General features: G+C 37.8%; 1 protein-coding gene across 1 annotated transcript in view; it reads left to right on the top strand.

Moving 5' to 3' along the window:
- Window positions 1–15185, top strand: part of CPLANE1 (ciliogenesis and planar polarity effector complex subunit 1) — a 58908-nt gene that overhangs the window by 17209 nt on the left and 26514 nt on the right. The window contains exons 17-30 of the mRNA XM_059492052.1: window positions 1770–1998; window positions 2238–2371; window positions 3899–4116; window positions 4377–4541; window positions 5570–5708; window positions 6043–6152; window positions 7212–7373; window positions 7527–7635; window positions 8001–8307; window positions 8727–9660; window positions 10816–10979; window positions 11979–12112; window positions 12677–12759; window positions 13587–13655. Of these exons, the coding sequence (XP_059348035.1) occupies window positions 1770–1998; window positions 2238–2371; window positions 3899–4116; window positions 4377–4541; window positions 5570–5708; window positions 6043–6152; window positions 7212–7373; window positions 7527–7635; window positions 8001–8307; window positions 8727–9660; window positions 10816–10979; window positions 11979–12112; window positions 12677–12759; window positions 13587–13655 (2957 nt within the window). The remainder of the gene's footprint in view (window positions 1–1769; window positions 1999–2237; window positions 2372–3898; window positions 4117–4376; window positions 4542–5569; window positions 5709–6042; window positions 6153–7211; window positions 7374–7526; window positions 7636–8000; window positions 8308–8726; window positions 9661–10815; window positions 10980–11978; window positions 12113–12676; window positions 12760–13586; window positions 13656–15185) is intronic.

The raw sequence follows: 15185 nt of genomic DNA on the forward strand, positions 1-15185 counted from the left end.
AGTTAGGCTGACAGGTCTGTAGTTCTCCAGACCCTTCTTCCAGCGCTTCCTGTCGATGGGTGTCCCTTCTGCCAACCTCTGGTCAGCTGTACCTCCCCGGTGAGCCAGGACTGTGGGCAATGATGGAAGCTGGCCCAGTGGGTATTTCCTCCAGCTCCCTCAGTGGATCCCATCCAGCCCAAAAGGAGTGTGCATGTCTAAGTGGTGTATCAGGTTGTTGACCATTTTCCCTTGGACTGGGGTCTTAATTCTGTTCCCCATTCCTGTCTTCCAGCTCAGAGGGCTTGTTACTCAGAAAACTGGTTTTACTATTAAAGAATGAGGAAGGGAAGGCATTAAGTCCCTCAGTCTTTTTATCATCCTTTGTCACAATTTTGCCTAAAGATCTGGCTCTGGCTGGCTGTTATCCCCCAAAAGTGGGATAACAGCAGTGCTGAAGAAGTACTTGAACCTATGATCTGGTGTGACACCTGAAGAGCCAGAGGAAAACATTTTTTGCTTATCTGACAGTCAAAGTCTTGGAATCCAAATCCAAGTGCTTCAGACACCATATTGTCAAAGCAAACGGGAATGCCAAGTTGCTTGGCGTTGAATTCAGTAGTACTTGTTAGTTTAAGTACTGCTTCTCTGCTTATTTGTGAGAATTACTATTTATCACAGGGAGTGGTTTCAAAGAGATTCCATTTAAAGATTTCCTTTGTTAGGAAATTTTTATTTTCAGAGCTACTTTTTCAAACGTTTGTGAGAACAAAGAATTGTTTGGAAGCATTTTAAGTACCCTACCAGTAAGTTGATATTACAATGCCACATATTTTTTTACAATAGTAACTTACTTTTATTGATTAGGTTTTCTGTAGTGTATTTGAATACATTGAGTATTTTTAATGTTTCTGTACTACAGCATGTCCTGGTATCTACTTCTTTCTTCATGGTCTCTTGAATGCTTTATTTGGACAGCTTTCAAGATAAAACCTACAAAATAAAACCTTGATTTTAATACTTGATTAAGCAAAGATCAATGTACATGGTGAGACAATTACTGTAAAATTATATTGTGCAAGTTGGATTAGTGTGAATAATTACTTAATCTCCTCTAAGTATTGCCATGGTCCGAGCAAAACAGAAGCTCTGAGAGAAGCAAATGACTTCTTAGAGTTCATGTTGATCAGCACCTCGCCAGGAGAACCAGGAAGCAAAACCTTGAAAAACAAATCTAAATCTGAACAAAAAAGGAGATAGTAACTTTGTCTGAAGTTTGTATCTATATACTATCTTAAAATCAAAGAATCACTGAATATTATGTACTGTTCTTTCTCAACAATGCATTTTAACTTTCAATCTTCTGCAATAAGCACGGTGTGTACAAACAATATGGGTACACTAGTAAAACTCTAGGAATTTCCATTTATCTCATGTGTCCCCTCTGGTATACCCTACGGATATAAAGAATATTTGCAAATGGTCCGTCAGTGTGATAAAGTCTTTAAGGTGAAAAAACCCAACCCCACGAGTTTTGCACTTGCTTTTATATCCAACATTATTAAGCAGGAAAATAGCCTATTCTGAACACACTCTTATACCATGGCATGAGCTGCATCTGCTGCTGCAGATGCACTTCCATAGTATACCTCTAATAAAAGTAAATTAATAATAAAAGAAGCTGTACACTGTAACTAATCCACAAGCAATGTGAGCAAATGAATCTTAGATTATTCATCTGATAGCATGAGGATTTATGTAAACTTTAATATGTGCCTTTCATGTCACAGACTTACCTCCTCGCGTCATTCCACTGCAACACTGTTTGGTTACCAGAGCTGTCAGGGACCAGAAGCTTTCATCTGTGTGGACAGCTGAATATGCTCTTGATTTGTTCTTTATTGGTGGACTTATTCCAGAGGCTGTGTGGCTAGCACAGACACTTGGGGACTGGAAGCTGTCTGTGTCAGTTGGTTTGGCCTACCAGCTGTATTGTGAGAACTCCGAGGAGCTCTCAAGGTAAACCTGCAATTGAAATTAGTATACTAGTTTTTGTTACATAGTTATTTCCGTGAAGTTTATTGTGACAAGCTGTATATATAGCCTCAGAAGTTCATATTCCAAGACTCCTACTAGGTGTAGAACTTAAGATGTTATGGTTAGTTATTTTGGCATAGATACTAGTTTAACAGACCTTCATTGGATTGTGTATGGATATGACTTTGTTATTGATGAGCAGTTTCTTGTTATACTTTCAGAATGAAAAAACCAGAGTGTCACCTGCCATTGAGCTTATTACCAATGCAGACTTTTCAGGAAAAGTTACAGTCTTTGTTAGGACAGCCAGTAACTTCTGAAACATCAGGACATATTAAATACAAGAAGTTCACAGGTACTTCAAATGAAAAATAATTGTGGTTATTTTTCCATGGTATTTGACTACGTATACAGTATTTTACACTGTATGAGAAAGAAACAATTGCTTTATCTTCTCCAGTGTGTGTATTACTGTTATAATATACTCAAGCCCTTTAATTGCATGAGGGTGTGTGTTTTGGCTTTGATCATTCCAGAAATGAAATAAATTATCACTCTTGTCTTCTCATTTCTATTGTCCAAACCTTTATTTGGCCATATTTGACTTATTTGGAAGAAAACTGAATCTTCATTCCAATAAATAAACAAAAGAATTTATGTGTTAATATGTATGGGAAGTATCATCACACTTGAAATTAGCTATAATAAGGTTTCATTTTGCTTTTTCCTTTCTGATAAAGTGAATCCCCAGGTCCAGCAGCTAGCAGGGCTAAGAATGTATTCCCAGTAGGCACATATACAGCATCCATGTAGGACTGGTCACCTACAGACCTGCTCACCACTCACAGAGGCAGCACCAACAGTCCTACCATCCTTCCCTCTCCTGTTGGTCAGGGTTAAGATTGGCACATAGTACAGTGTGTGTCACTCCAGTAACTAGGCCATTGGCAAGACCATTAGCTGAGTAGATGGCCAGCTAACCCAGTTGCTTAGTGTCACAGGTAGCTTATGTCTGTGTATGTAAGCCCCCAAAGCCCCAGCCCATCTCTGCTTTCTGGTGCTCAGAACTAACTCACAACACCCACTCACAAACACCCTCTTCCCCCACACACATACACTGTCCATGCACTCCCACAGCAGCTGGCCTGGAGCATACAGTCCTGGCAGTATACAGGATCCAGCAGGAGTTGGTCTGGGCTCCTCAGCCTGTCCAGGTGCCTGATCTTTAGAGACACACACATACCAATGTACACACTGTATTTCTGGCATGTGGTCATGGCTCCCTTGGTCTCCCCTTGTCTTGCCCTGAGAGACATGAAGACACAAAAGCAGGTCTCTCACTTGTCTCTGTTGGCCAGGTCTTCACTGGACCCTGCAGATACTGTGCGCTCCTAGTTAATACTTAACTGCTGAAATTCACAGTTAGCTAGGTCAACCTGACCTTATTTTTATTCTACAGAAAGTTTACTGGCACAATCTCTATATTTTATTCTCTTTTTGTCTGAAAGCATTTCAAGTTCTTGTCAGTGGACGGACCTACTTACTGATAAAAGAGTTGCTTTAGTCATTATTAACAATGTACCTGTTTATGCCTTTTTGTCATGAATGATCTGCCAGAATGTTGTGTCAAGCAAATGCCTGGCTAAAAAGTTCTGTAGTCTACCTAGAAAGGCAATAGGTGTCATAATAATGGGGCAAAACTTAAAATTAATAATTGAATACTAGTTTTTAATGCATGAGATCTTATCTTAAAGCAAGTAGATGAGGTCAGTCATTGTAATATATGAATGCAAATTCAGAGAACATAACGTCATGATGTCAGAATGAAGATCCATGTAGTGACTCAATTAGTTTATTGGTTTCTGGGCTTCGTATTTAATAGATCCTATTGAAGAGGAAGATGCAGATGTTCTTTACAGTTCAATACAGGAACTACTGAAAGCAGCTGTTATGGCAGATGTTGATATTCTCTCAGAGACATTTCAGCTTTTGATGGATTCTGCCAAGGATCTTTGCAGAAAGTTTTATGGTTTGGTTCCAGCTGGGCTCTGTCTTCCAGCACCACCATTGTACTGTCCTCAACCAGCTTCTCTCAGTGAAGTAAGTCTGTTTCTAGTGTGTTTATTTAACAGTATTTATGAATAATGAGCTTTATTCTGGTTCTTTTGAGCTCATTTTTCTGTTTTCTTCCATTTCTGCTCATTTACCTAAGTAGCACAGCAGTGATGAGAAAGTATGTGTGCCTCTGTGTTTTTTCCATAAATGATCTATGCTATAAACAAGATGGGATTAGGACCAGCAACAACATTTAGTTATACATCTTTTCTAATTTTGAGCTTTGTTTGTCTTTGCATTTTCAGGAAGACAACGATGACATTCTTTTAAAAACAGAGAAAGAAGTCCGTCAGAAAGTGTCAGGAGTTCTTCAGCGAATTATCTTGCTCTTCCGGGCTGCTCATTGTTCTTGCTCTGCAGCACAGTGGTACATTACACAACTGAAGTGGGCAAGAAAAGTTATGCAGAAAGTAAACATTTAACTTTCTATTTTTAACTTGATTATCAGTTGTAAATATTACTGATAAGTTTGCAGCTGCAGAAGCATTCAGTCTCACCTTGGCTTTGATGTCATGTTTTGTAAATGTCATCTTCTAGTTTTACATTTCATTTTTATAGGAAACCAGAACTTAAAGATAGAGGATATCTAAATCCTAAAGTGTTTCCTTTTGGATGTCTTTCTATAGCTACTTGGTAACATACAAATTAATTTATTTTCCATTAAAAGAAAAAAGCAGACTTTAATTGGGAGTTATAGGTGTTAGCTGGAAAGATGCTCCAAATCATTTAGGGTTGAATAATAACAGAGAATGTAAGGCTCATTTCAGGTAAAGGGATCATCTTAGTGCACAGAACTTGTAAGATCTCATTTTACCTTTGTGCAATTTGTTTGCACAGAAACAAATTCAGAATAAATTGATTAAAACTTTTTGTGTACAATCAGTCTTTTCTTAGGTCACTGTAACATAGCTACTTAAACATGAAGAGAGTATGTATGGCTCTTTATTCCTTCCTGCAACCTACCTGTTTCAGCATTAATGCAGTGATTGAGATCAGGAACTGATCTGACTGAAAAGTATTTACTTCTGTTTGCATGGTCACATGCCTCGTGTTGGCATGGAGAGCTGCTCAGACATTCCAACTGAAACTGGAGGCAAAGCCAGTCGGCCTTGGTGACAGCAACCTGGACTGTGTTCAATCAGTCTGGTTTCTTGATTGTGGTCTTAGTTCTTATACTTTGTGTTACTCTTGTATTCATGGTAATCATGAGTACCATTCAAACAAAAACATTCTTTGTGCCACAGTTCATATTAAACATATCCCTTTAAATGAATTTTCAGAATAGTGATTTGAAGAAAATCAAAAGCAAGCTTCAGGCAGTTTTACTGATCTTGGCAGTATTCTAATAACTGAGAGGCTGTGCATCTAGTAGTGATACATGTAAGGTGTTAACTGATTTTTATTTCCATTTTGATTGTTTATTTACCTGTTGTTATAGATTCGAATGAAAGGTTCTCTTCCTTTGCTGAGTCCATTCCCAGAGACTTTGCTTTGTTACTGCAATTTCCGCACTGCTCTCTATGGATCTACATCTTCTGGAGCCCATCAGTTTGATGACATTACGTGTAAAATTTTAGGTCTGTATGCAATAACATGAAATAATTTAGGGCTGGTGAAAAGAACACTAGTGAAAATCCACAGCTGGTATATTAGGTTGAATTAGTATATTGCAGTGTGTCAGGAACACATTTCATTTCCAGCTTTTATGTTAGCTACTGAAACTCTTACTCTAAAATGTGCTGTTCTGGATTGGGTGTGGGGGGTTGTGTTACAGACCTGATAGATGTGAAAGAACATGAACACTAAGTGGGACTAAGGAGCTGTAGCTCCAAAACAATACTAAAAAATGTCAGGCTACTCTATTTAATTTATTTAAATAGAATCTCATCATATTGCATTTTTGTATTGTAGGTTGGTTCAGAGAGTTCTGTGCATTATGTTGGATGTTTCATGTTCGTGAAAAATTATCTGACAACTGTAGGCGGTTCCAAACTGCAAGGGAAAATATTAACAATATCAAGGTAATTGTATTACTAATATAATAGAGTTACATCTTAATTGCATGAAGCTATGAGAAGAATTCTGAAGATCTGCTGTATATTTCAGTGAGAACTTCTGTTTGCTTAACAGAACCAAATGAGCACAGTGCTTGTAATTTGAATTACGTATTTGATGGTATGGAGCAGAGTGCTGTGCCTGTGATCTCCATCTTCCTGACAATATTTTTGTTAGGCTTTTGCTTGGTATTTGAGTCAGAAGAGCTGCCAGGAAAGCAATAGCTTCTACACTTGTTGACCTAAGAATTTACTTTCTGTTTTTTTTTTCCCTGTTAGGTCAAAGTATTTTGAGAATTTCCTGAATAATACATACTTAATACACCAAAAGTCGGGTTTATGGTGTGTTGAATATACATGATCATCTGAAAGAGTAATGAAAAAAATTAAAATTTGATAATGTTTTCTCTACTTATACCTTCTCAATTCATGTCAGAGGTCCAGGAAGAAAAAGAAAGAAACTACTAATGTATTTGTCATGTATTCTATAACAAGCTCAAAGTTTTTCTTCACCCAAAAACCCCAAGTTTCAGATAGACAGGATGGCTCTGTTTCAAATGGTGGATTATTCTGATTTTTCTGTACTTTGTCTGACAGTGACAAATGAGATAGAAAATTCTTTTAAAAATAAATCAATCCATCTTAAAAACCTCTTGCAAGGCTTAATTATCTTGCTCACAAGAAAGTATTTATGATCACCTGAAGTCAAAGTAGAATAACTTACTTCACAGTTTAGGCAGATCCTCAGGTTTTACTTGTGACAGTAAACAAACTCTTCAGCTGTGTGCTAATGGAATTATTTCCTAAGCTGATTTTAAAAAAGCCCTTTTTTTCTCTCTCTCTTATTTTTTTAACATACATTATGATCCATTACAACATTGATCTGTTTCCTGCCCTCATATACTGCTCTGCTTGCAGACGAGTTAGAGATTTCTATTTTTAAGAAGCATTGCAATTTGAAATGTATGAATCATTTTCCTGAAATACATTGTTCATAGTAATTAATGTTTCTGGCCATTTTTTTAGGATTTGAATAAGAATGGATATGATGCCTACACAGTTGAGCATTGTCTGAATGCAGTGGAGTGGGCTTGTCGATTGCTTCCTTTCTGCAGATTCATGAATGTTGAAGAATTAATTCAGGATGTAATTTTAAGTCTGCTTGGAGAATTGCCACCAGTAAAAAAGGTAGAAGACCTTAAAACTAGAATAAAAGCAATAGAGATTATCACAAATATTTCTCCTCCTTGGAAAACCTACTAGTTAGATTTTCTCATGGTGTAAGTTACATGTGATAAGACACGATAGCTACTGGAAAAGATGCTTTCTTTTTTTGTGTAGGTGGCAGAGATTTTTGTAAAAGCATTTCCTAATCCTGAAGATGTAAGAGTTCCACTTAGAGATAAATATAATGGACTTCAGCAGAGGCTCAGACACAGTACTGTTAAAGGTAATGTTCATCATTCTTCTGGAAATTTTCAACAAGCTTTGTTTTTTATCCTAGTTATTAGCTTGTGACAAAAATTAGTCATTTTTGTCATACCCCATGCAAAACAATAGTTATCATTTTCAGCTGGAAAACTTTGAGTTTTGTCACAAAGTCTGTGTTTTCTTTCTGATACATATGATTTCTATACCATTCACAGGGTATCATGGTTTTCAAAATGTTGACGTTTCTTCACTTTATCACAGTTTCTTGTTGAATTTATAAATGGCTCTAATTTATGATTTTAATTGAAATATAATTCATGGCTTAATTTGAGACTTAATTAAAACTGAAAATTAAGACTGAAAACTTGGTTTTCTTTCTTTCAGAAGGTCCTGAAAGTGAAGAAATGGTGTCTGTTATACAAACTGCTGAAGAAGTGAGGAAGAAGGCCTTGAGGCGTGTAGTAAAGAACATAGGCCCTATAGAAGTAAATATTTGGGAGCCAGTAGAAGAGGCAGCATCAAATGATGAGGAGCACTGTTATGACAGGTTCTCATTAGGCACTAGTCTAAGCACAAGCACACTTACTGATGTTGGGAATCCTCAGGTATATAGTGATGCAGACACAGCAGACACACTTTCTGATGCTTTGTTTACTGAAGAAACAAGACCTCAAACACCTTCATTCCCAAGGTATGAGAAAATTGCAGCAGAAGGCTTTTGATTTAAATTGGGGGGGGGGGGCGGGGGGGAGTTGTTTCCCACTGATCAAGTAATCTCTTCACCAAACAGGTTAATTGTCACTATGGATGATTTATCAAGTGAAGAATTACAGTTTTCCCAAACTGTAGAACTGCCAGTATTATATGAGTCAGTATGTGACTAAAAAATTATTGAAGTGTAAATTACTATCAGCTATGTCTACATTCATATGTGTTGCTGCCTAGTTTCTGTCTATGGATTTTGAATTTGATTAACTTGCCACCTATACATTGTACTAATGTAAATTTAGGGGTTTTTAACTTCAATGGAAGATAAGGAACTAATGTTGCATGTAATTATTTTTAAAATGGATTTGAGTACTTACAATTCTTATGTCTATTGTTTTACAGGGAAAATGAACTCCAACGACAAAGGGAAATAGGTAACAAAAATACCACACAGAAGATAAAAGCTCCTAACTGTAAAACAAAACATAAAGACAAAATGTGTAGGAGAGATAGGCTTAATCAACATAATTTGCCTGTAGTTGGTGCGTGGGAATTTGAACGTGATGATGATGAGTATGTTAGATTTTTAGAACTCTTTTTGAGTTATGTCCTTGAGAGAGACCTGATAAAGTACAGTGACCTTGGAATTCCATTTCTCACTAGCTTTTCTGGGCTGCTTCGAGAGCATGAGTTGAACTCTCTCTTTTTTGATGTTCACACAACACTAAAACGTCGACAAAACAAAACTAGAAGTCAAAATGTCTTTAGAGCAGGGTCTTGCTATACTGTCACCCTGGCATCCTGTGATCCTGGAAAAGTATCTGCCTATAATGAAAACAAAAATATTTTGGAAAAACCAACAATTGTACAGACTGTTGGGCAGACCACAGAACCTTCTCTGTGTAACCTAGAAGAAGGACTTAAAGAAGGCTTATTTGGTTTAAAATACAAATCGATATACAGAGCTGAGACTGACAATCAAGGAGTCAATGTTGCACAAGCAAGCCAGACCTTTCATAACCAGACTTCCTCTACCATGCAAACTCAGGCAATTCCTAAATATGTTTACAAAAGTCTTGATGTAGTTGGTATTGTACCAGCAGAAGAACTGCCTATGGATTTGATGGGCAAATTGAGCAATATTTCAAAATTGCTGGAGTGGATGATCAGATGGTCTGATAAAAGACTGCTCCGTGGATCCAATAAACAAGATTCCTTAGAAGAGACTCTCCCAATGATACATCTGAAAACATCATCGGCAGCTGTCCTTACATCTTTTTGGTTGTTAGAACAGTTATATGGATACAGATCCCAAACAAGGAGCATAAAATGTAAGGTAAGAAAAAGGATGGGACAAGTGTTAGTGAAGTGTGAGAGTGAATTATGCCAGTAGGGAAAAATCACATATGTGTTTTACCTTATAGTTCTGTTCTCACTAAAACACGGAATATTGACTAATAGCCTTTCTTTTAAGAATTGCTAGGAAAAGGGAAAAAATCCAGAAATACTGAAATTCTGTCAGGAGAAATACTTGAGTTGGAGATGAAAGTTGTATTTGGAAGTTCAAAATATGGATCATTTATCCAGACACCATATTTTTTGCACAAATTCTTCTAAGTTTGACCACTGTGTCTGGTTTTAGACATCATCTTTGAAAAAACGTACTTCTAGAGATAGAACATGGCAAAGCAAGACAAAGAATGAAGAAATAGACCTCTTGCAAGAGTTTAGGTTCATTTGTGTTTGAGTGCAGATACAGTGTGACTGGAGTATTTCAAATGGTTAAAGACCAGTGAAAAATGACTAGCACTGTTACAGAGGTTTGGAGTATATGTGTGGATATGAAAGAGGAGATTTGCCAGAGGAATCTGGTACATAGTGCTTTAGTTTATCCTTCAGAGACAAATGGATCATGTAGCTTCTTTAATTAACAATACATAGAGTCAGAGAATACATGAAAGGTTTTGAGGGAAGAAGGTTGGGATTTAGGTTGAGAAGGCTGTTCTCTAGTTTCAAAAGGGATTTTTTTCTTACTTTTGGTTTGTATTTTCTGGTTTTTTTGATAGGTATTTTATTTACAAGTTACAAATCTTGTGCATGCATCTAACCACAAAGTTATGTACCTCTTTTTGCCTTTCATACTGTTTTCAGTGGAAATTTGAGAGTTCTGTATTGTCTGGATGAGGCCAAATCTTACTGTTTATATTTATCTTGATTGCATTGTCATGTAGTGTCTTTGACAATTCATACTCAGTTGACACTGAGAAACCTTTCTTATATTTCCTTTGGATAATTCAGAGGACCATTGCTTCAGTTAATGCAAAAAGGGGACAAACTCATGTTTCTGTAAATCCAGGATTTCTTGGCTCTATAATAAAGAAAAGGATATGAATTAAGTATAATCATTCTATATGAAAGCATTGTGGTTTTTTAAAAGTACCTGGTATTTTTTTAACAAGTGAATTTCAATTATTGTTATTTTTATTAATAGCATCCAGAGGATCAATATCTGAAAGAAATTGCATCTCTATCAGAAGCCCAGTCTAGAACAGAGGAAGAAAGTAGTATGGATGAAGGCTCTTCCACAGTGGCCAATTCTCCTCTTGATGTCCAGATTGTACAAATCTATGATAATCTTTGTGAAAGTGATTTGAGGTAAGTTTTTTTTAACCTAAGAACTCTAGTTGGTCATAATTCCTCTACTGAGCAGCATGAAGAGATCTACTGTTATATATGTATTATATACATATTTATATTTATGTACTATATACATGTTTAATTTTGTGCAAAAAGTCAAACTTGGGCATATTGTTTACAGGTGCATGAAGGAAATTAAATATTCTCCATCAGCAAGCACATGTACCTAAGGTAGTTGTTGCATAGTAAGTGAATTGTAGATGGTTGTTTATAAGCTTAGTCATGTGGAAATAGAATCTAGATTTCCAAGATAACGGGTGTCATGGTTTTCTCAAAGAATTCAGATAACTTCCTCTCTCTTCAGTGTAATTTTCTTTGATTTGAAATGAGTGGTTGACAATGTTCATTTATTTTCCTCTGGATCTGTAATCTAGCTATGTTCATATGCGTGCATGTCAGAAAAATAGATGGAAAAAGCAGTAAATATTTTTTTGTTAATATCTTGCACTGTCTTGAAGATAAAGAATCCTTAATGTGAATTCCTCTGTGGCATTTCATCTTATATTGCAATAAGAAAAAAAAATTGACCTCTAGTGTAAGAATATATATAGAGAGTGAGTTATATAGATCTCTAGTATTCTGAAAATAATCTCAAGTATTTTTAGACATGATTGTATGTCTTGTCTGGCCATTTCCTATTTTTTTCAATAAACAAAGTTTCTGTGAGGAGAGAAATGTAGCCTTAACCAGATGAATTTAAAGACATAGCAAAATTTGTCTGGAAACACATGTCTGAAAGAGTGTACCATTAATGGCACTAAAATATCACAGCTATGCAAAAAAAAATTAAACTTGTTTTAAGTTGTAGTGAGAGAGAAAACCTAAATGAATATTGGTTTTATCACAACAGTGTTTATTTTACAGTTAGGCCCTAGCCTGCAGTACAAAAGGAACAGTATACTTGAAGGGAGCCAGATACTAATGTTGTTAATTATGTTTCCTAATCTCTATTACCAGAATGTCTACAAAGTCAAAATATTTTTATAAGAAGAAAAATAATCAGGGAAATAATTCTGTGCCTCATATAACTGAAGACCTGAATGAAGTGGAACCGTTTGTTCAGCAGGAGTTGGATGTAACATCAGAACAAGGTTTGTTTTAATGGTATATCCTTTTATTATGGTCTGACATATAAAGCAGTAGGAGTTTTGCATGAATACAATTTTATGTTCCTTTGTTTATTTAGTAAAAAAATGCAAATGTCTTCATTGTTGTATTAGAATTATTTTATCCAGTTTATATTATAATTAAATTATATAAAATTGTTTTATCAAGACTTTCTGATTGCTTTTTCACTATGTTACTTTTTTCTATAGAGATAGAAAAATGTATGTTAACATGTTCTATTCTCTCATATATTTTCACTCTGGAAATATTCACACAACTGTGCAAAACACTTTGCAAATTTTAAGAGCTGAGTATGTGTAAGTTATCATATTTGTACACTTTACATAAGCTGGGGATTTTTTTTACCTCTCTCTTTGGGTGTGTACATCAACGCCAGTAAGAACACAAATTTTGAATTTGCAGGAGCAACTCTGAACTCCATACTAGGGAAGAAGTGGATCAATATGACCTGCTGTCAGAAATCACGTAACAGTACTATAATCTATGTAGTTTTCTAATTTTTTGGAGTAATTGTGTTTATATTGTAGAATTCTTTGAGGAGCCATATGAAACTTCAAAGAGCTCCAGTAGCTCTGTCAAGATCAGACCTGTAGAACATCAAAGAGAACAGGCAAGTTGTCATACAATCATCAGAGATCATAGAAGCATTTGAGTTTGGAAGGGACCTTAAAGATCATCTCATTCCAAACCCCTGGCCATTGGCAGGGACACCTTTCATTAGACCAGATTATCCAGGACCCCATCCAACCTGGTCTTGAACACTTTCATGAGTGGGACACCCACAGCTTCTCTGGGTAACCTGTTCCAGTGCCTCATCTCCTCACAGTAAAGAATTACTTCCTAAAATGTAATCTGAACCCACCCTTTTTCAGTCTGAAGTAATTCACCCCTCGCCTGTGCTCTTCTAAATGGTCCATCTCCAACTTTCCCATAGGCTCCTTTAGGTACTGACAGACTGCTCTGAAGTCTCCCCGGAGCTTTCTGGTCTTTATGCTGAACAACCCGAACTCTGACAGCTTTTCCTCATGGGACAGGTGCTCCAGGCCCCTGAACACCCTTTGTTCTGGACTTGCTTTAGCAGGTTCATGTCTTTTTATACTGAGGGACACAGAGCTGAACACAGTGTTCCAGTGAGTCTTCTGAGGACAGAATAGAGGGCAGAATTGCCTCCATCAATATGCTAGCCATGCTGCTCTGCATGCAGCACAGGATATGTTTGGCTTGAACAGTCTCTCAATATTCCTCACCCTGTACTTGTTTCGACCCTCTGTAGGCTTCATTTTTGTGTTTGACTTTGTGTGAGAACTCCTTGTTCATCCATGCAAGCCTCCTGGCATTTTTGCCTAACTTCCTCTTCATTGGGATGCATCCCTCCTGAGGTTGGAGGAGGTGTTTCCTGAATATTAATCAGCTTTCTTGTGCCCCTCTTCTTTCCAGGATGCAATCCCATGGGACTGTACCAAGCAGATCCCTGAAGAAGACGAAGTCTGTTCTCCTGAAGTGAAGGTCAGTGAGCTTACTGTGTGCCCTCCTCACTGCCCTGACGACCTCAAACTTCACCATTTCGTGGTTGCTGGAACTAAGGCTGTCCCTGAGCTTCACATTGCCCATCAGCTCCTCCTCGTTAGTCAGAAGGAGGTTCACCATAGTACCTCTGCTCACTGGAGAGGATGTCTGTCACATGTTCTGTCACATGTGGAAGGAAGTTATCATCAATGCCTTTCAGAACCTCCAGAATTGCCTCTGCCATGCTGTGTTGCCCCTCCAGCAGATACTGGGATGGTTGAAGTTCCCTGTGAGGATCAGGGTTTGCAAACATGAGATTGTTCCTATCTGCGTATAAAGAACCTCATCTGCTCCTAGCTGGGCAGCCATTGATCTGAACTCCACTGTAATGCCACCTGTCCCTGCACTCCCTGTAAACCTGAGCCATAAACTCTTGGTCAAATCCTCATCCAACCGCAGGCAGATCTCCAGGCACTGCAGCTAGTCACTGACATAGAGAGTAACACCCACTCCTCATCTGCCCTGCCTGTGCTTCCTAAAGAAAGAGCCTGCATCCATCCATTCCAACACTCCAGTCATCCGAGCCATCACAACAAATCTGCAATGCCAGTAACATTGTACCTGGCAGACATACACGTCCAACTTTTTTTATTCCCTGTGCTATATATGCTTGCATAGAGGCCCCTGATGAAGCTGAGTTACTGGCAGGAGTAGTCGTAATTCTTTTGTGCAGCTCTTCAGGTGCTCTATTGGCAAGCAGCTCCTCTCTGGGCATCCCTTTCTGACTCCCTCAGAAAATTGCCCCTCCCCTGACAACTTTAGTTTAAAGGCCTCTTCCCCCTTCTCCAAGACTATGACTGAAGGTGCTCTTCCCCTTCTCTGATTGATGAACAGGCCTCAGCAGACCAGGTTCTCAAAGCCAGTCCCATGGCTGAAGGAGCCATACCCCTGCCTGTGGCCCCAGTCCTGTAGCCATTTGTTGATTCACCAGATTGAAACTGTTTCAAACCCCTTCCTTTTTCCTGAGAGGATTGATTGTGCGCTCCAGAGCCCTCACTCCCTTCTCAACCTCCTCATGGATGTGTCACTGGCACTCATGTGAAACAACAGCAGCGGGTAATAGTGGGCTGTACAGGCCTTGGTTGTCTCTCAGAGACATCCCTGACAGGAGCCCCAGGGAAACAGCACCTCCAAGAGAGTGTGTCAGGTTGGCAAATGAATGCCTTGTTACTTCTGCTACTACCACCCGTCAACTTTCCTTAGTTGTGCTGGTTGTAACACAGAGAGCAGAACTGGCTGCCTTACGCAGCTCCAGCATTTCTCCTGATGTGACAGGATATTATATGGAAGCATTTGAGTTGTTTTGAATACTGTTTTCAAAGTATCCTGAATTCATCAATGTATTTGTGAACTTAAGGGCTAAATTTTTTAGGGTTGGTGAATCTTCTTTCTTGCCTTATAATAAAATCAGCAATTAAAAGGTAGTAAAGTGAGATCTGCTCTAAGCACTTTTGAAAATGTGTGTATGCT

This window comes from Ammospiza nelsoni, chromosome Z (genome assembly GCF_027579445.1).
Source record: "Ammospiza nelsoni isolate bAmmNel1 chromosome Z, bAmmNel1.pri, whole genome shotgun sequence".
In the NCBI taxonomy this organism is placed as follows: Eukaryota; Metazoa; Chordata; class Aves; order Passeriformes; family Passerellidae; genus Ammospiza; species Ammospiza nelsoni.